General features: G+C 34.9%; 1 protein-coding gene across 1 annotated transcript in view; it reads left to right on the top strand.

Moving 5' to 3' along the window:
• Nucleotides 1-22,879, top strand: part of LOC114347470 (protein spaetzle) — a 49,474-nt gene that overhangs the window by 5,785 nt on the left and 20,810 nt on the right. Inside the window, exon 2 of the mRNA XM_028298172.2 lies at nucleotides 5,794-5,863. Within this exon, the coding sequence (XP_028153973.1) occupies nucleotides 5,794-5,863 (70 nt within the window). The remainder of the gene's footprint in view (nucleotides 1-5,793; nucleotides 5,864-22,879) is intronic.

The following is a 22,879-nucleotide window of genomic DNA, read 5'->3' as shown; positions in this document are numbered from 1 at the left end:
TCCTAACGCGCTTAAGACAAACTAGTTTGGCCTAGGCCAAACTAGTACATTGTAAATCATGATTTTGGGAGTGCTCCTTGTAACATTCAACATGTCTTGGTTTGTTTATTTCTAGTGCATCTTTATTGTGATTTTAGTATAGGTGAAAACAAAAGATATTTTCAAGATAATAATATGATTTATATAACGGGATCATTGTTTCAATAAAGAAAAATTGGTCAATTTTGCACACAGTTTAGGTAGTACTTTTTAACTGATGCCGTAATTCATGTTTTTATGAAGATTTTTACGATATTTGTCTGCAAAATTTATAGTCCAAGGCGCATCTGTTTTGAGATGGACGTTGAGAGGTGACTCATATTTTTTTTCAGAAATTGCTTGGAATTAACTCATATAATAATAATTGAGTTATAATCCCACTCCGAAAGGTCCGGAACATTGTTTGAATAATCAAAATGTCAAAATATGAAGGAAAAATTAGATTTTTTTTCATCGTTTTTTGATTATAACTTTTAAAGTGTTCACTTCCGAGAAAAGTTGCACTGACATAAAAGTTGCATAATTAAATTGCCTATAGCACAGGATTGGTGAAAATTTTTAAAAATTGTCACCCTTGTTGCAAAATAGCAATAATTGCGAAAAAATACCATACAAAAACAAGTAATCGCATTTTACGTTTTTCACCCATTTATGCTACACTTAGGACCTTCATATTTTACACAAAAAAACTTTATGATATAGTCAAACAATAATGTAAATTTGATAAAGATCGGTTTAAAATGTTTTGCAAACTAAAATTTTGCAATCCAGCTTTCGCAAAAAAAATTCATTTTTTCAAAATGTTGCAGGACTGAAAATAAAGCAGATAGCAAGTTGACTTTTTTTTACATATAGAAGAATACTGTACCTTTCATTTGGAATTTGCAAAATTAAAATCGATTAACTAGCACGGCGCCAGGAATTTTTTTAAGTAAACATTAATTTTTGGTGTACGCGCAGGACAGCGGTGTTCGATTCACACAAGTTGATTTCCACCAAAATTTATTCCAATATTTATGTAATATATTATTTTCTTACTCTATATTTTGTTGTATTTTAATATGTTATTTCCACAAAAATCAAACTAATTTGATTATTGTTTGTGAAATATTGTTTAAACAATTACAGGTGTTTAAAAATAATAAACTTTTATTATATAAGTTAAAATATATGAACAAAGAAATTTTTTGCTAAAAGTGGATTAACATTGATATGACCCAAGATAGAATTGTGTGGAGAAATGCAATTAGGGAAGCCGACCCCGCATAAGGATAAGGCAAAGAGAATGATGATGATGATGTTTCCCACCTTTATACTACTAGACCAGTAAGGATCTGTGAAAAAACGTCTATTTTTGTATGTGAGAGGTGGCATTCGGATTTTTGCAGATAAAGTTAGGTGACACCTTCAGTAATAATAATTGACTTATGCTCCTTCTTAAAATAAATATGCCCGGAACATTAATAAAATAATTGATGGATTCGACCGTTACTTGATGGAAGTTCATTCTATCTAACAATAAAACACTGAAAACGTTTGTTTTCTATACTTCCACAAAATTTATTATATCTAAGTGACTACAGCTGTTTCGGCGGAGTGCCTTATATTACTTGAGAAAGGCACTCCGCCGAAACAGCTGTAGTCACTTAGATATAATAAATTTTGTGGAAGTATAGAAAACAAACGTTTTCAGTGTTTTATTGTTAGATTAATAAAATAATTAAAATATTTAAAAATTTCGAAAAACGTGGATTTGTTTCTGCTTTCTTTGCTTATAACTTTAAAACGATTCGTTTTGGAACAAAGTCGTAGAGAAATAAAATAAAGATAATTGAATTTTGTATGATATACGACTGGTCAAAAATGTCTTAACGTATTACCTTTTCTGCAATATAGCAATAAATACAAAATAAGAAGGCAAAATACGCCTGTTGTTATTCAATGTTTTTAACCACTTTGGTGGCACTTAGAACCTTAGTAATTCGCTTAGGAAATTCTTTGTAACATACTTAAACCGTGTACCAAATTTCATTAAAATCCACCTAATTGATTTTGCATAATAAATTTGCAATCTAAATGTTTTTAAAACGGTTCAAATTTTTTAAAATCTTTCTGACAGAATTAAAATCGGATTATTTAAGGGGCCTCAGCAATGTTTTAAACTTATAAACAATTTTTTGGCTTATAAACAAATAGCTTTGTTTAATAATAAAAAAATTAATTTTAAGCAATGCAAATAATCAAAACCGGTATAATTTGACTTAAACTTTTAAATGCTGTCAGCAGAATTGCTATTTTATTTTTTAATCAAAAATTATTCGCGTTCATAAATTGCAATTTTTCGATTTTTGAAAGTTCCACTGCGTTTATCTCGAAAACTGTGCATCCTACGAAAAAACTTGTAAGAACATTTTTTGCTTAGAATTACCCAAGAAATAGGTACAAAAAAATATATTATTTTGCGAAAAATCGATGTTATGTAATTCCTCAAGTTCTTTGTTTATAACAATCTTATCGACATCCAGATCAACTGTTATCCAAAAAAAAAAAAAAATCGTGTTCTACGGGTCAAAAAATGCATAAAAATCTTGGGTAAGTCCATCTAAATAAAGGAGCCCGTAGCACACCCTCCTGGCCACAGCACTAATTTGTTTATAAGCCAAAAAATTATTTATAACTTTAAAACATTGCTGAGGCTGCTTAAATAATCCGATTTCAATTCTGTAAAGTGTATTAGATAGGTGGAGTGCTTCTTTATGTGTAAAAAAATTAGCAAATCTTTGTATGTTCTAGTTTTTGTTGTGCAAGATTTTAAAAATTTCAATTTCTTAAAAAAAGTTTAGATTGCAAAATTATTATTCAAAATTTAGTAAGTCAATTTTAATGAAATTTGGTGTACGGTTTTAGCACATTACAAAAATTTTCTAAGCGAATTAGGAAGGTTCCAAGTGTAACCTAAGTGATGGAAAATCATTGAATAAGGACAGACTTGTTTTGTCCCCTTATTTTATATTTATTGCTATTCTGCAGCAAGGGTGATAAATTAAGACATTTTTAACCAATCGCATCTGATAGAAAATTTAATTATCTTTGTTTTATTCCTATACGACTTTTTCCAAAATAAATCGTTTTAAAGTTATAAGCAAAAAAAGTAGAAAAAAACGAAATTTTTTGAAATTTTTAAATATTTATTTTTTTTATTAATGTTCCGGGCATATTTGAGAAGGAGCATAAATCAATTATTATTAACGAAGTTATCACCTAACTTTATCCGCAAAAATCTGAATGCCACCTCTCTGATCCACCTAAAAACAGATCCTTACTGGTCTATACACGTATCAGAGGAGTATGTCAACTAAAACTGTCACTGTGACAGTGGCAGTTGCTAAACTCGTCCGATACGTCTAAAGGTGGGAAACAATCAATATAATGTAAATTTTAGGTTAATATCGCTAGATTTCCCAGCTTAGTCTAGTCGCAACATAGGGGGCCCCGTGGGCACTTTTAGGTTGCCGCGATTTGATGGTGGTATTCTAGGTTTTTTGGGTCGCTGAATCCAATGGAAGAGGTCTGGAAGCCCAAATATAGTGCGTTTAATTGGTATTAACAAATTATGGTAAAATTAGGTGTTTTTCAGGAATTATTAAAAGCCCTGTAAATAAATTGATAGTGTTAAGGTCGTCTATGGTGTATTTTGAGATGTGGTGCTATAGACGCATGTTGAGGATTTCCTGGATAGACCAGGAAGATTTACCAACGAAGAAGTTCTACATAGAATGGGTAAAGAGCGCGAACTAGTCGTAACCATAAAACGTCGCAAACTGGAATACCTGGGCCATATAATGCGCAATGAACAACGATATGACCTACTTCGGACCATACTTCAAGGTAAAGTGCATGGGAAAAGAGGTCCAGGACGAGGAAGAATATCCTGGCTGCACAACCTGCGAAAATGGTTTAACTTAACCACTACCGTACTTTTCAGGGCAGCAGTCAACAAAGTCAGAATAGCCATGTTAGTGTCCAACATCCGTAACGGATAGGCACCATAAGAAGAAGATGGTGTATTTTTGGTCGCTAAATTGAATGCGACTAATCGCGATTACTCAAAATGTGTTCTTATTTTGTTAATAACAAAATAATTGTTTATTCGCCGGAAAGCTCGAAATGCGTTATCTACAGCAAGTTTGTAGTCTTTTTCATAGTATTTTTATACGCAAAATCGATTGTCACTAGTCGTGATAGCTAAAACCACTTTCCGACTTTGTGATTAATAAATTATTGCAAAAATAATGGTTTATAGTACGTTTACTCACGGTTTTTGCTCTAAACTAAAAAAAAACACCTGGAATGACATGAAATTTGTCATGCACGTAGCTAACATGTCAAATTATTGTTATTGATATTATGCCGGTGTGTGATTTTACCCTGGGGGTGAGTTTCACCCCGTTTCGGGGGTGAAAAAAGAAACCTTTAAAATAAGTCCGGAATTGGATAAACCAAGTCAATACTTTTCGAGTTATTTACGAGTGAGTAATATGTTCATTTTTCAACAAAAAAACAAAAATAACGCGAAAAGTATTGACTTAGTGAAAAAACTGTATAGAACAAGAGTTGCTTAGAATTCATCAGTTTATCGACTTCCGGACTTATTTTAAAGGTTTCTTTTTTCATCCCCGAAAAGGGGCGAAACTCACCCCCAGGGTAAAAGCAGATATCGGCACAATATTACTTGTTTTGTTTGACATGTTAGCTACGTGTATGCTAATTTCATGTCAATCCAATTGGTTTTTTAAAATCTAGAGCAAAAATCGTGAGTGAACGTACTATAAACCGTTATTTTTGCAATAATTTATTAATAACAAAGTCGGAACGTGGTTTAAGCTATCACGACTAGTGGAAATCGATTTAGCGTATAAACTTACTATGAAAGAGACTATAAACTTGCTGTAGATAGCGCATTTCGAGCTTTTCGGCGAATAAACAATTATTTTGTTATTAACAAAATAAGAACATATTTTGAGTAATTGCGACTAATCGCATTCGATTCAGCGACCAAAAATACACCATAGAAGACCTTAACACTATCAATTTTGTTTACAGGGCTTCTAATATTTCCTGAAAAACACCTAATTTTACCGTAATTTGTTAATAACAATTAAACGCACCACATTTGGGCTTCCAGACATCTTTCATTGGATTCAGCGACCCAAAAAACCTATAATACCACCATCAAATCGCGGCGACCTAAAAGTGCCCACGGGACCACCTATGTTGCGATTAGACTAGGTCGACTAGTGTTATTTCTTTTTATCTCACAAGTTAATACGTTTTCCATCTTTTGTGCTATTTTGCCGGTCTTAGCTATTAGCGCTCTAATCACCGTATATACTTTTATAAGGTCTAATTTTTTTTATTTTTATGTATATTTTCGACAAATAATTGCATTGAAAAATCAAAATTTAAATTGAACATTTTGAACTGAAAAATCAAAATTAAACAATTCTGTGCAAAAAAGACCCACTTTTCATTATTTAGAATTTAGACAACGATCCTGTTATACAGATCATAATGCACTTTCTTGAAAATACCTTTTGTTTTAACTGTATCTATGTAAATACATACATTTAAACAAAAATTAACTCTTTTCTTATGCTGACCATCGTAATTCAATAAAGAAAACTATTTTTCATATTGTTGTATTTTATAGAATAACATTGATATAAAAATATTGAAATTAATTGTTTGCTTCAGGTATCTTCTAAAATTGCAAAACCAGTTGATAGTACTATTGAGGTCGCAGCATCAAACGAAACCAGTAAAAGTAAGTGTGATATAAGAAGTCAAGTATTACTAGTCATTGGTGATAGGAGTGTAAGTGGTTTTTTATTTGCGGTCATGGTTACTTAATTTCTCTCACTCACGTGAATCCCTAAATTGACTCACGCTCACGAACGACTGGTCCCAAGTCTTTTTCTTCTTGTACCTAGTGCCTATCTGTTTCGGATGTTGGCGACCATCATGGCAATCTGTAATTTGCACACTGCTGCTCTGAAAAGATTTGTAGTGGTTGTGTTGAACCACGTACGTAGATTTCTCAGCCAGGAAATCTTCGCCTTCCTGGTCCGCGTTTTGCTTCTACTTTCCCCTGCAAGATTAGTTGCAGCAGTCTCGCTGTTTTTATTGTGGTTAATAGCTTTCATCTTTTTTTCCTTACATTACGCATCAACCACGCAGGGTTATTAGCGTGTATGGATTGTGTTACAAAATTATAAATTAGAAGTAGATTTTAAACATAACAATAGGAAATTATAAAAAGCCCTAAATCTATACAAAGTAAAGTAAAATACTATATTTTTGGTAAGAGGTTGCATGCAGTCTTTGAGGAATGTGAAGATGCTTTTTGTATCACTGTCTTTTACGAGTGCACTATTTAATGTTGGTGGTATGTTGTACTTTTTTCGTTGCACTTTATACTTCGGACACTGCAATAAACAACGTTTTACGGTAAGGACACTTCTACACAAATTACACACACGTTGATCGGCACGTTGGAGTATGTAGTCATGGGTTAATCGAGTATGCCCAATCCGGAGACGAGTGAAGATTGCTTGTTCTCTTCTGTTTTTGAATTGTGGAATTTGATTGTGGTTATCCATTCAATTTGATTGCGGTTATTTGATTGATGGAGTCCCTCCATGTATCCTGCCATATTTTAAAAGTATTTTCTTTGAAGTATGCTTTTAAGTCGGTGTGTAGGGTTTTCATGTTCTCTTCTGCGTTTGGGTCATTAGGTGCATTCTTTGCTATTTTGTCTACAACATCGTTACCTTCGATTCCAGTATGAGATGGTACTCAAATAAAATTAACTTTAATATTCATAAATTGAAGAGTCTCAGATGCAGAATTCACCATTAAAAATGGTAAATAGTTATTTAAATCTGAGACTTTTCTTGTTAAAAGTTCTTTCTGGTACATCCTTAATCTGCGACTTTAACAATTTATAAGACCGCAGACGACGAATATAGAAAACAAAAAGGATTCCTTGCAATCACATTCTGTTTTCATTCGTCTAGTAAAAGGACAGAAGAGGAAATTTCTAGTACTCAAATCTGAGTAAAGATAGAAAAGTAAAAGATGGATTTGCTTGTTTTTGATTCAGAGGGACGCACAATCGCCGGACAGCTGTTTCCACCGTTTCAGGCTTTTTTCGATTGTGCGTCCCTCTGAATCAAAAACAAGCAAAACCATCTTTTACTTTTCTATCTTTATTCAGATTTGAGTACTAGAAAGTTCCTCTTATGTCCTTTTCCTAGACGAATTAAAACAGAATGTGATTGCAAGGAATCCTTTTTTTTTTCTTATAAATTGTTAAAGTCGCTGATTAAGGATGTACCAGAAAGAACTTTCAACACGAAAAGTCTCAGATTTAAATAACTATTTACCATTTTTAATGGTGAATTCTGCATCTGAGACTCTTCAATTTGTTAAGAGATGTCACTGGATCGCGTCCCAATGGGAATTTGAATGATCTTTCAAATTCCCCTTAAATTGATGGTTGAGCAGTTTTTCGATTTGCCGCTGTCAGGTTTCACGTGGGAATGGTATTCTCGTGAAACACGGAATACCGCACACCACACACACATTCCCACAAAATTTTCGTCCACCTGATGTGGACTTCCTGGCAATTGACGTGCATATCCCCAATAACGAAACCCTCACGATAGTCTCTTACTACAAACACCCGGGTCAGCCACTCAGCAGGCACTTGCTTGAGTATTTTTCAACGCTTAGCAAGGCCGTGCTGATGGGTGACCTAAATTGTAGACACACTCAGTTTGGTGATCACCGTTTAAACCCAGAAGGCATCCGCCTCACGGATTATCTACTAGACCTTCCCATTTCAAGAATCACCAACACTGAATTCACGTTTTTGAACGCCAATGGGGCCTCTATTGTCGACCACATCCTAGTTACTAGTAACATTCTGGATCGGTTCGGGGATAGATGCCACATAGGCGATTCAATAACGTCAGACCACTTACCTCTTCTTGTCGACACCGACATACTAATTCCAAAACAACCAAACCCTCCAAGATCTATAAGAGACTATCGTCACGCTAACTGGACTGAATTCCAAAACTTCATCACACAAAATCTCCCTATGTTAGGCGAACTCGATACTAACGATAGTATCGACACCAGTGCAACCGAAATCGAGAACCTCATCACTGAGGCGATCACGCACGCAATTCCACTCAAACAAATAACCTATACATCACCGGCACTTCCACAATACATCATTGCCAAAATCCAACAAAAACGACGTCTTCTACGTCAATACAAGGCCAACAGAAACCCACTAATCAAAACAGAGTACAACCGGATCTGTGCCAGGATAAAGAGGGAGATATCTGTCCTAACGGCTCGCCGGTGGGAAGATGCTACCTCAAAACTGGACTACAGAGACGGAGGTAAATTCTGGCAAAAATTCAAAGTCCTAACAAAACAAAAACTATCTCAACCATCCCATCTGTTGGTCAACAATCACATAGTCAATTCCCCAGAAGGGAAAGCCGAAGCATTCAGAAATTCGCTTCAAAACAATTTTCAAACTCCAGATAACCCGAACTTTGATCGCATATTTAAATTCAACACAGAATACATTGTAAATGTTACTCTCAACCACTACATTCCAGTCTATGATCCTATCATGGACCCCCTCACAGACAGGGAAACGGAGAGCTTTTGCCAAATCGGCAAAAACAGCGCTCCCGGACCTGATGGCATCAACCGAAGGTGCCTCAAAAAACTTCCAGAGAGTATCATTCCTCTTCTAACTAAAATATTCAATGCATGTCTCAAAAACAGCCACTTTCCTACTCCTTGGAAGGTGGCCAACACCATCATGCTTTTGAAAAAAGGCAAACCCCCAACCGACGTGGAATCCTATAGACCAATTTCATTAATCAATACTCTGGGTAAAGTTCTTGAGCTAATCCTAAAAGAGAGGCTCAATGACTTTCTCGAAAACCACAATATCATACCAAAATTCCAATACGGATTCCAGTCAGGTAAATCTACTAAACATGCATTAATAGATTTCACTACCAAAGTTACTCAAACCATCAACGATGGTTCATTCGCCATAGCCACATTTCTGGATGCGCAGAAGGCTTTCGACCAGGTCTGGCACGACGGGCTTGTTCGGAAACTTCTGGACATCGGGCTACCATTGCAATTTACCAAAATTGTACACTCCTACCTCCACAACCGTACTGTCAGAGTTAAAATAGGCGATCAAAAGTCCACCCCCTTCACTCCACAAGCTGGAGTTCCCCAGGGTTCAGTCCTAGCACCGCTGTTGTACATCATCTATAACAGCGACATCACTAACCAAAATATCCCAGGTACTCGGCTGTTTCTCTATGCAGACGACACGACTCTGCTCTCAACAACCTCTCGATACAACCCAAGACTCCTCTTCAGAAGAGCCCAGGCTCTGTTGGACGGCGTCGGCGAATGGTGTTTTAAGTGGAGAGTCACGCTGAACGCGAACAAAACAACAACAATTGTGTTTCGCGCCCCTTCTGTGTCAAATAGAATCATACGCAATGAAGACGACCAATATCCACTGAGACTGTTGGGAGAAAGGCTTGTTGTTAGCCCGACTGCGAACTATTTGGGAGTACTGTTCACCAGGACTCTCAACTGGGACGCAGATCTAAAGGCAACTTTAGATAGGGTAAGGAACAGGGCCAGACTTCTCAACGCTCTCTCGGGAAAAATTGGCAAGACACACAAGAAGACTCTCATTCACACTTACAAGACCTGTATTCGACCCGTCATGGAGTACAAATCATGTATCTACTCTCTTTGTTCAAGACAAAAACAAGAGAGGTTGTTGAGAACAGAACGTAGAATCTTGCGTAGATGCAACTATGAGCACTGGCGATATCCCTCAAACGAAATCCATAACATCTCGAACACCCCCAAAATCACCGAGAGAATAAACTCTCTGAACAGGAACTTCACAATCAAAGTAATCAACGGCCCCCCTTCCGACACACAAGATTCTCTCAAATGTTCCTGTTCATCTTCCGGCCACGTACTCCACCGAAAGCCCAAACGCAAAAAGATTCATGTACCGTCCGCTCTAATGCAAACATGCATTGACGAACTCCCGGTGGAGTACGAAAACATCCTTGAGGCTACCCCGTTAGCCTACCGTACCCACCTCTAACATTTCCTCTTCCCTACCCCGAACAGGGAGAAGTTGGTTTTTTGCGGTTTCCCAACTTCATTGCACAATTATACCTGTTCGTCCCAAGAAAATAGCCGCAACTATTTTCTCCACTCGAACGTACACTGTCCACGCTGCACTCAAAGCCACCTCCTGACCGCCGACGAGGGACGCAGGTTCGCCTGTCGTTGTACAATGGTTTCTAGGGAGACTAGTCGAGAGCAAAGCACGGACAGTACACGTAAATGTCTATGGAACCAACAACAATCCATCAAACTTTCTTCTCTGTTGACTTCTTAGCCTTCTGGACACCACCGTCCGGCATAACCCAGGATCCAAGAACACCAGGACACGGCGCTTGCCCCAGTGTGTTTTTCGGACTGTTTGCTTTTGCTGCCAACACAATACATTCACCTCAAACCCTGAAGAGGACAAAATCCTAAACGGGGAAGCACATTGAACGCATTTCTTCTAAACATTATCTAGACAAGCAAATCAAACAATGTGGCTGGCTGTTCTTCGATTCAGAGGAGTGCACGCTAGCGCTGTTGAAAAAGCTGAAACGGTGAAAACAGCTGTCCGGCGATTGTGCATCCCTCTTAATCAAAAACAAGCAAAACCATCTTTTACTTTTCTATCTTTACTCAGATTTGAGTACTAGAAAGTTCCTCTTATGTCCTTTTCCTAGACGAATGAAAACAGAATGTGATTGCAAGGAATCCTTTTTGTTTTCTATATTCGTCGTCTGCGGTCTTATAAATTGTTAAAGTCGCTGATTAAGGATGTACCAGAAAGAACTTTCAGCATGAAAAGTCTCAGATTTAAATAACTATTTACCATTTTTTGGTGGATTCTGCATCTGAGACTCTTCAATTTGTTAAGAGGTGTCGCTGGATCGCGTCCCAATGGGAATTTGAATGATCTTTCAAATTCCCTTAAATTGATGGTAGAGCAGTTTTTCGATTCAGAGGAGTGCACGCTAGCGTTGTAGAAAAAGCCTGAAATGGTGGAAACAGCTGTCCGGCGATTATGCATCCCTCTGAATCAAAAACAAGCAAAACCATCTTTTACTTTTTTATCTTTACTCAGATTTGAGTACTAGAAAGTTCCTCTTCTGTTCTTTTCCTAGACCAATGAAAACAGAATGTGATTGTAAGGAATCCTTTTTGTTTTCTATATTCGTCGTCTGCGGTCTTATAAATTGTTAAAGTCGCAGATTAAGGATGTACCAGAAAGAACTTTCAACACGAAAAGTCTCAGATTTAAATAACTATTTACCATTTTTAATGGTGAATTCTGCATCTGAGACTCTTCAATTTGTTAAGAGGTGTCGCTGGATCGCGTCCCAATGGGAATTTGAATGATCTTTCAAATTCCCTTAAATTGATGGTAGATAGTGTTGCCCACAATCGGTCTTGGTCTTGAAGTCTTGGTCTTGTTCTTGCGTTTTCGCAAGACCAAGACCAAGACCGCCTAATTTTAGCAAGACCAAGACCAAGACTTACCGTGCAAGACTTGAGCAAGAACAAGACTAAGCCTGCGAGACTCTTGCGTCTTGCAGTTAGAACTGAGGGTCGTTTTAGGGAGTATATAAGTTCGGCTATATTCTTAGATACTCTATGAGAAACAAAAAAAATTGTATCAAAAATTTTGAAAATTGGACTTATGCGCATTACGAACAATACCATAAACATACATAGAGAATCAAAATATCCATTAAAAGAACACTCGACACATTTGACATGTACTGAGAGGTCATTATTATAATGTAAAAATAAAAATTTTTAGTCATACATTCTTTCTCAGCAGCAGTGGCGTAGCTAGCCCCACAGGGGCCCCGTATCAAAGATTTTCGCGGGGCCCTTTTCAAGAACTGATATAAGGTAGTGCTAGAAAATGTTCGAAGGAACACCGTACTTATGTGAATGTGTACTCTTTTGTATGGTGTCTAAGGTTAGACTTTAACGGATACCCTTCTCAAAAACCTGGAAGCCTTTGAAACCTTGGTGTATCGGAGGATCCTACGAATAAGTTGGGTGGATAGAGTTCGTAACGAAGTTGTTATACATTGGAGGGGAAAAATTACGGGAAGTCGTCAGAACAGTAAAAACTCGCAAACTTGAATATTTTTTTGGCCATGCTATGAGGTGCTATGTGATATCCGTATATCTACGGGATAGAAGCGTGGACACTGAAGAAAATTGACGTGAGAAGACCGGAGACATTCGAGATGTGGGTGTACCGAAGAGTGCTGAAGATCTCATGGGTAAATAAAATAACCAACGTAGAGGTAATGAGACAGACGTATGCATAAGGAAAGAGAAGTACTTCTAACAATTAAGAGAAGAAAACTTAGATATATGGGACATGTGATGAGAGGAGATAAATATCTAATACTCCACTTCGTTATGTAAGTAAAATCCAGGAAAAAGATTTATAGGAAGCTGATAGCTGATTTAAGAGGAAACAGTAGCGATCAACAGGTAGCGAAAACGCGTTCCAAGATTACGGCTGTAATTTTGAATATTTTTTCGAGATATTTGGCACACGTATTCGTAATATAATAAAGAATGGCGGTACAGAGCCCAATTTGAAAAATATATTAATATGTGGAAATTACTCTGTAATTAAATAAAATATTTAAAAAACGAGCCTGTACCGCCATTAAAAAGAACAAAAAAATACACTTTCTTCAAATAAACTTTTTTATCCGATGCCTAGATTTTGTGTCATTTTGGAACTACTAAAATTTTTTATTTCATTAGTAGTTCCAAAATGACAGAAAATATAGGCATCTGATAAAAAAGTTTATTTGAAGAAAGTGTATTTTTTTGTTCTTCTTAGTGGCGGTACAGGCTCGTTTTTTTAATATTGTATTTAATTACAGAGTAATTTCCACATATTAATATATTTTTCAAATTGTGCTCTGTACCGCCATTCTTTATTATATTACAAATACGTGTGCCAAATATCTCTAAAAAATATTCAAAATTACAGCCGCAATCTTGCAACGCGTTTTGGCTACCTGTTGATCGCTACTGTATCACCTTAACTCATGGCTGAAGAATCTTAGGGCATAGTTTGGATGTAGTAACAACGAATTATTTAGAGCCGCACTCTCAAAAGTAAAAATTGCTTTGATGATTGCCAACCTTCGAAGCGGAGACGGCACCTAGAGAAGAATGCGCCACCCAGAGAATTATAATATACTCCATTTAATAATAAAAGGCAAAGGAGACGGAAGAAAAGGGCCAGGTCGAAGAAAAACGACATGGCTTAGAAACTTAAGAGAGTGGTTTGGGAAACTCCAGCTTCCATTTTCCGAGCTGCCGCCAACAAAATTACTATAGCCAATTTGATAGCCAACACTCGATAATCGAGCACGGCACATGAAGAAGAAGACATGTGTGAATAATTTTATTCCACTCTAAAATTCCTGAAATTCAATTACTCATCAGTACCAACTAACCAGCATCTGAAAGAATTACTAAGAAGTGCTGTCACCATTTATTCACTAAGATTTAAAGAATTATCAAAAGAAGTAAAATAAATTTATAATATTTAAATTTAGTACAAATAGGTTGTACTTTTATTTACACGTGTTCAATAAATATTCTGTACAAAATTATGTAAAAAAATTTTCAACACCTCTTTTGCATAACTTTTTAATACGCATTTAATGACGGCTTCTAAAAAATTTCAAATTTCTATCAAAGAATATCAAGGACCTTGGCCACTCCTGTTACAGACGACAATTAGATAAGAATTAATTATTGTTTCATTAGTAGATAGATCTAGTACTTACCATTGCAATCTAAATCACTTTGAGAATCTGGTTGATGGAAAAATGAAGAAATTTTGGGTATTATCTTCTTCAAAACTTCTTCCTTTTTTTGTTTCATTTTTCTTTTCATCGCTCCACTCAGCTACACTCTTTTTATTTCACTAATTTTTTTCACTTCACAATATTTTCAGAATTTAAAATTTAAACTTTCTGAATCGACTGCACAAATTGAACCTAATAAACCTAATAAACTCTAATAAACCAAACTCAAAAAATAGATTTGAAAACAGATTCAGTTTTTTCAACAACACTTGTTATATAAGCCAAGGGTGACTGGACAATGAAAAAATGGGCTAAACAATAAATAGATTAAGTACACGCAAATATACCCAAAACAATACATATACACACTGTTCCGAATCGTCAAGGATTAAGCGATAACAAAAATTGCAATTTGGCCATTTTACAGTGTGTCACCGCCAACGGTAAATGAACCATGAAAAGTACCTAACTTGAAAACAAAAACAAAGCTTCTTTGTTGTTATGGAATAGGGCGGCAAATGGATATATGTATTATGATTTACAATACAATATTATAGATAAAGATTCCATTATATGAAAAGGTCGACATCCAAACAATACACTGTTTCAAAGCATTTTATTAGGGAAATTGTAGAATATTTTGGTCAATTTTTTCAATGGAAGTTTTGTTTCGACATTCAGCGCCAAGGCCCCGTATAATATGCCGGATATCGTGTAGACATAATACCGAAATATTATTTTAACGATATAGGTACACTTCTCCAAGAAATTAACGCACCACCCATCTTTATTTATACGTCCATGGCACCACCTTAAAGGTCATTTTTAATTTCTCAAATTTCCTAAACCTGTTGTTATTTAAATTTAAGTGATTTTTTTTAATATTTGGTCTTATTCTATTCTTTATAAATATCGCAGTAATAATAGATATTGTTGCTAGACAGGTCAATTTTGTCAGTGTATACCGGGTGTTCCAATCAAACTGTGTTTTTTCTCACTCTGTGGAATATTCTAGCATTATGCTAACTTATTATTCTAGCATGCAATAGTAGCATACTGAAATTAAAGTCCAACTAAAGCCTCATATTTTCTTAACATTATGTTTTTTTATTCATTCACTTATATTGGATAATAAAAAAGTTAGGTACTTTTTTAACTATCCATGTTTTTCATCAATACAGAATGTTTTTAAATAAGTATGGCAAACTTTAATGGGTAATTCTGCACGAAAACCTAATGACAGTTTACTTCATAAACGTTTACTTCATAAACGTTTACTTTATAAATGCTTTGTTTACCAAATATGGAGGGGTTGAAATTTTTCTTACAAACTGACGATTTATTTATTGCTCTAAAATCGGCTGAAATACGTAAATAAAATTTTGTGGGTTTTAAGAGGTAGTTTTAACATTAGTTAGTTAGAACATAACAGCGATCACTTTAGATCGTGGGTTCAAACCCCACCCGGTGTCAGTTGTTTAGATATTTATTAATTTGGCTAGTCTTTACTCTGGCTATGATATTCAAGCTTAAAATGTACTTCTCTGTTACGTTGTTCTAAGATATGCAATAGGCTAATGGGCAACTGCGAGACTTGCAAGACTCTTGCTGCAAGACCAAGACCAAGACTGGGAGCGCAATACCAAGACCAAGACCAAGACCAGGTGTACTGCCGCAAGACCAAGACCAAGACTGTCTAAGTCTCGTCTTGGTCTTGCATTTGGGCAACACTAATGGTGGAGCAGTTTTTCGATTCAGAGGAGTGCACGCTAGCGTTGTAGAAAAAGCCTGAAATGGTGGAAACAGCTTTCCGGCGATTGTGCATCCCTCTGAATCAAAAACAAGCAAAACCATCTTTTACTTTTTTATCTTTACTCAGATTTGAGTACTAGAAAGTTCCTCTTCTGTTCTTTTCCTAGACCAATGAAAACAGAATGTGATTGCAAGGAATCCTTTTTGTTTTCTATATTCGTCGTCTGCGGTCTTATAAATTGTTAAAGTCGCTGATTAAGGATGTACCAGAAAGAACTTTCAGCACGAAAAGTCTCAGATTTAAATAACTATTTACCATTTTAATGGTGGATTCTGCATCTGAGACTCTTCAATTTGTTAAGAGGTGTCGCTGGATCGCGTCCCAATGGGAATTTGAATGATCTTTCAAATTCCCCTTAAATTGATGGTTGAGCAGTTTTTCGATTCAGAGGAGTGCACGCTAGCGCTGTTGATAAAGCCTGAAATGGTGGAAACAGCTGTCCGGCGATTGTGCATTCCTCTGAATCAAAAACAAGCAAAACCATCTTTTACTTTAATATTCATATTTTCTGCATGTTTTAGTTCCTTTTTAATGAAAAGTAGTAGTGGATGAACAGAATAGAGTTGTTTTAATGCCCATATTGAGCTGAGAGAATCTGTAATAATGATGTTTCTGTTTTTATTTTTGTTAACTATCAGAGCTAATGTTTTTAGAATAGCAAACAGTTCAGCGGAGGGCGTTGTTGTGTATGAAGGTAATTTATATGCTGCTGTGTAATCTGATGAGTAGATTGCTGCGTCAGTTCCGTCTTCGTTTTTGGAGGCATCGGTGTAAAATTTGAAGCAGCTACCATATTTGCTTAATATTTTAAGAAATTCTTGATTGATTAGACTTCGTTTCTGATTTGTTTAGTCGCAATAAGCTGGTATCAGTAGAGGGAAGGCGAATTGTCCAAGGAGGAAGGGTTTGGACTGCGGAAATATCGTAGGTGTCTGGAAAATGAATACCAATGTTGGATAAGTAAGTTTGTATGCGGTAATAGAAAGGTTGATCAGTTCGATTTGAGTTTTGGAAACAACTTTTAAAGCGGTCAGCGAATACGTTGTGTATAACTGGATTATCTTGACATCTTGATTAGAGGATAGTGCACTGGCATAAGAAAGACTTAGATATTGTCTTCTAAACATGAGTGGAATCTCTCCAGTCTCCCAGTATAGAGTAGGGATGGCGGTTTTTGACAAAACACCGGTTTTCGGTTATACCGGTTTTTTTTGCTTACGGTTTAACCTGGCGGTTATACCCGGCCAAAAAAACCGGTTTTTGAAAAAATCGGTTTTCGGTTTTTTTAATCCAATAGGTTACAAAGTTAAATTTGCAATATACTTTAGTTTGACATACTCCATTCGACTCGATATCAATATGATCAAGATTAGTACTATCGAAAGAACATGTATTACTTTTAACACGTTTGTATATTTGTAGAATAGGTACATTTTAACTCATTTAATACTTCCTGTATGAGAGTATCGTTTTGAAAACGTAGCGAAATTCTTGGAGATTCGTATTCTTAATCAGTAATTCGATATTCATAGTCAGAGCATTATTTTTGGTAATCAGGAAAAGTCATTCACCCACTTTCAATGTCAAGAGTTAAGTGTGAAAAGTAGATGATGTTTGCGTCTAATTCAACCAGATCACTTCTTATGTAAATATTATGATTACAAATACCTTTTCAAGGAAATATTATAATAAAACTTAATAATTGTTTCTGGCTGATATGATATTGCACTTTCAGTTTGCTTCTCTATTTTATAAAATAAAATAAAATTTGAATTATGGTTTTGTTTGGAATAATTACCTGAAAATAATATTTATGATTGGGATCCACAATAATACCTAACCTAATCCTAATCACCGTAAAAACCTAATAACCGGTTTTTACTTTAAAAAGAAAAAACCGGTTATAACCGGGGCAAAAAAACAGCCGGTAAAACCGGTTATTGCGAAGTAAAAAAACCGGTTTTAGGTTTAAACCGGTAGGTTTTTCCCATCCCTAGTATAGAATTTGTATTGGACTTGTGTGGTGTGCTCCTAAGGAAATTTGAAGACCTGTATTTTGAATCACATTTATTGTTTTTAAATGCGTCTTTTTTGAGGAGTTGTAAACGATTGAGCCATAGTCAAGTTTGGAACGTACTAGGGCCTTGTAGAGGAGTCGGCGCCCCATTTTTTGTTTGCAAGTGATCGTAAAAAATTTATTCCAGGCTGACATGTCTTTTTTAAAAATTCTAAATATGTTTTCCAAGTTAGTTTTTGATCAAATATCATACCGAGAAATTTAACTTCGTCTACACATTTAATTTGTCCTCCATTTAAGTATAAGTTCTTCAGTTGTATTTGGTGACTTTTTGTAAAACACATTGCTTTGATTTTAAGGGTATTAAACTGAAGTCCACTTGTGAATGACTATTCTTCAATATGATTTATGGCTTTTTGGACATGGTTATGGATGGTTGTTGGGTTCTTTCCTCTACAAAGTATAACCAAATCATCTGCATAATATAGCCTAGCTTTTACAGGATGTTAAATTTTTGCGGTAATCTTTTTCTTTTTGTATTCTTAATAAAACACTTTGATTAATAAAATTGACTGAAATATAACAGACAAAAATTTAAATCTGGCCTATAGCCTAGCATCACAAATATAAGATAACCATTGGGATTTCTTACCAAATTGTATTTACCAATTGACAAATTAAGTTTAGGCCCTGTTGACGCATCTGACATTTTACAATTACTTATAGGTATTAAATATGTACAAACCAAACAGATGGACAACTTATAGTATTAGTGGAATAAGCCAGGGAGACTCATTGCATCCTATGCTCTTTAATTTAGTCATGGATGAGATCATCAAAAACGTCAGAAAAGAAAGAATGGAAAACAAAGAGTTAAAAGTACTCTGTTATGCAGACGACGTAATATTGATAGTCCAAGATGAAGATAGTCTGCAAAGATTAGTCCACAGATTTAACATACGAGCAAAATAATTCTATATCACAACTTCATCTCTGAAAAGTAAAACATTAGTAATCAGTAAAGAACCAATGAGATGTAAAATAGAAATTGATGGTATCAGTATTGAATAAGTAGTAATGGAAAAAAAAACCTTGGAATTACATTGTCCAAGCTACGGAGACCTGTACAAACAAGTGAGAAGACAAAGTACAAGAAGCAGGATATCTCAATAACACTATATTTATGACGAAACAGACATATATTAACACTAATATGAAGTCAAGAATTTATAAAACCAGTGTAAGGCCAATAATGACATATATGTACTTACATCAGAAACAATACCCGATACAGCCACAACACAAAGACTACTGGAAACGGCAGAGATGAGAATACTGAGAAGAATTACAGGAAATACTCTGAGAGATCGAAAGATGAGTGAGGCCATTAGAAGACAATATAACGTAAAGTGTATAAACGAATGTACTAAATAGAAAAAATAATGGAATAACCACATAACCAGAATGGGGGAGAAATGTGTGGTCAAAATGACAAGAGATAAATCATCAATCGGTAGAGGAAGTATAGGTCGACCGCGCAGAAGATGGAGTGACAACCTTCCATAGAGGTATCTATCCGCCAATGAACAAGCAGAATTGCATATATGGAGGAAGAAGAAGAAGACATATATACAAGATTTTCTTAATTGATTCCTTTTGTGAGATATACCTAATAGTCCTGTCGCCAGGGGGGGTACAACGGCCTTCTTAATTCAGATGGACTTATCCAAGTTATTTTTATGTATTTTGACCCGTAGAACACGAATTTTTTGGGTAACAGTTGATCCGGATGTCGATAAGATTGTTATAAACAAAGAAGTTGAGGAATTACATAACAGCGATTTCTCGCAAAACAAAACATTTTTTTGTATTTTTTGGGTCATTCTAACCAAAAAATGTTCCTACAAGTTTTTTCGTAGGATGCATAGTTTTCGAGATAAACGCGGTTGAACTTTCAAAAAATGGAAAAATTGCAATTTTTGAACCCGAATAACGTTTGAATAAAAAATAAAATAGCAATTCTGCTTACCGCCTTTAAAAGTTTAAGTCAAATTATATCTGTTTTGAATATTTGCATTGCTAAAAATTTATTTTTTGATTGTTAAAAAAAGCTATAAACACATACTGTTTCCCGTGCCTAATACATGCGTTTTAATGCATGCTACTTAGAAATAGCCCCGCTTGCACTTTTACCTCCTCTACGTACTCGTTCGATTTTAAATGAGAAATCATTGAAACATCACTCAAGCACTAGGTGTTTATAGCTTTGTTTTAACAATAAAATAATACATTTTTGGCAATACAAATAATTAAAACCGATATAATTTGACTTGAACTTTCAAATGCGGTAAGCAGAATTGCTATTTTATTTTTCAATCAAAAGTTTTTCGGGTTCAAAAATTCCAATTTTTCGATTTTTTGAAAGTTCAACCGCGTATATCTCGAAAACTATGCATCCTACGAAAAAAATTGTAGGAACATTTTTCGGTTAAAATGGACCAAAAAATACAAAAAAATGTTTTGTTTTGCGAGAAATCGCTGTTATGTGATTCCTCAACTTCTTGGTTTATAACAATCTTATCGACATCCGGATCAACTGTTACCCAAAAAACTCGTGTTCTACAGGTCAAAATACATAAAAAAAACTTGGGTAAGTCCATCTGAATACAGGAGGCCGTTGTACCCCCCCTGGCGACAGGACTATAAATTTTATTTCCAATTTTACGTATCTATAAACTAAAAAGTAATTATACAATTATTATAAGTTGTCTAGAAAAAAATGATGGACACTATTTTCCAGAAATTAACCATAGTAAATGATTCGTTGTAAGTGCATAATAATTATTATTACAGCAATTACATTAGCAGTCAGCAATTTTCATCTCTATTTTTTTATTAATAATTAAAATAAAATTAGTTAAAATCGCCATGTTTTGTTTAATGATAAGTAGAAACAATTAACAATAATTTTTATAATGATTTTAATATTGTTGTTTTCGTTTTGAATTTACCTCTACGAAAATTAAAAAGATACAGTGATAAAATAGTATAGGAAGTATTGAAAGTATGTATATAAGAAAAAAAGTTATAATCAGAAATTTAAAAAATAGTTCTAAAAGTTAGCAAAAATCGTTGCAAAAGTATTACACTTTGATGAACCATATTTTGGTTATTGTTGGCCCTAGAAGCTTCTACAATACGCCATTTTAAAGGTAATTGATTTTTCTTTCTATTAAATGTACCATCGCGTATAGATAAAATCGCTATAAAAAACTTATAGCACATTGCGAAAAAATAAGGAAAATTAACCAAAGATGGTGTGAGTGGAAAACTTTGAAAAATCGTGTCTCGGATACTATGAATCTATCAAACGTCATTTTAAAGAGAAAAGATAGTTTTTTCTGTGAATTAATTTCTGCATCTATGCCCCCGTGAAAAAAGTTACGAGGCACAAAGGACTAATATTTTTCGTGAGGCATTTCCATAGGAAATTTAATTTCGAAATTTTTTTTTGTAGATTTATATATACAAAAAGTGCATAGGATTCACCCTAATGCACCCTTGTGCATAAGGACTAATTCACTAATTTCTTAAAAATTCACTCCTTTAAATGGTTGCACGCCGCGGTTTTTTTTTTATATCGAAGGCCTTTAAATGGGGAGCTCATATGAGACAATAATTAAACTCCTTTAACCACTTAAGGCACACATCAATTTCGAGATAACATATCCATCTAAAATCATACATAATGACCAAAATTTTGATAAATATTTTGTTTTCATTTTGAGTCCAATCAACAGCCATTTTCTCGTGGAATTTTGAGAACCAAAGTCGATTTACTTGAACATTTGGATTTAGCTAGTAATTATAACCTTTGTCAAAATCTATCCTATGCCGAACTGCGCCTTTTGCCCTGGGGGTGAAAACAACCCATCTAGGGGATGTAAATTCCTTAATCAAAATAACTATGGAAATCGATAAAGTGACCAATTCTGAGTAAATTTTGTTCTATCAATTTTTTTGCAACATTGACACTTTTCAAGTTAGTTGCGATTGAAACTAGTCATTTTTCATTAAAAAAACTCACGTTTTGTAACCGCTTTTTATGAATAACTTAAGAAAATTTAATTTTGTAGAAAAAATGATTAAGAACAAAATTGTAGCTAATAAAAAAACAAAGAGACTAGCTCTGAAAGACCTATATAAACCCAATAACGACTGAGTTATTGTTCTTTAAAAGATGGTTATTTTTGAAGAACATCGAAAAGGAGAACCTTTAATCTCAAATAACTCGAAGTGCATTAAAAAACCTTTCAAATAAGCTCTGACAAATGTTTTTTTCGTAAGAACTGACTGACTTATGACAAAAATAACGTCGCTCTCTGTTTTTTTCTTTTTGAAATGTAAAAATTAAACCCTCGTCGTTACAATCCTAATAGAAATGAACAGCTTCCCACTTGAAATTAACTTCATTTAGGTATAATTGATATGATCCATGTGATTTGACCGGTTTGGAATGCTTAGTTTAGACAAAATAGTTGATTACATCAAAAAATGACATTTTAAAATTAAAAAAAGTGCACTTTTCTTAAATAAATCTAAAAGTATAAGTTTTCACTCTAATGGCATATAACATATCCCACCAGAATGAAAACAATGGGAACCTTCTCTGGTTACACCTCCGAGGCTTCTACAATTTGCAAGCCATACGGATGCTGAGACTAAGGAAGATGAGGGAATTCTACAATTTACAATTCACGTCACATCTGCTCAGCGCGGTAAAGTTCCAACGAGACTGGTTCACATTTTCAATTTCGTTGCAAAACGAAAATACAGCCGAGCCATATTCCAGTCCAATCAGAGAGTGCTGCAAGCACCTCTACCGGTTTCGAAACTTATTAGTCTCTCATCAGGAGGCACATATGCTGCTCTCCCTGATCC

Source organism: Diabrotica virgifera, chromosome 4 (genome assembly GCF_917563875.1).
Source record: "Diabrotica virgifera virgifera chromosome 4, PGI_DIABVI_V3a".
Lineage (NCBI taxonomy): Eukaryota > Metazoa > Arthropoda > Insecta > Coleoptera > Chrysomelidae > Diabrotica > Diabrotica virgifera.
This window is presented reverse-complemented; position numbering and strand designations above follow the sequence as displayed.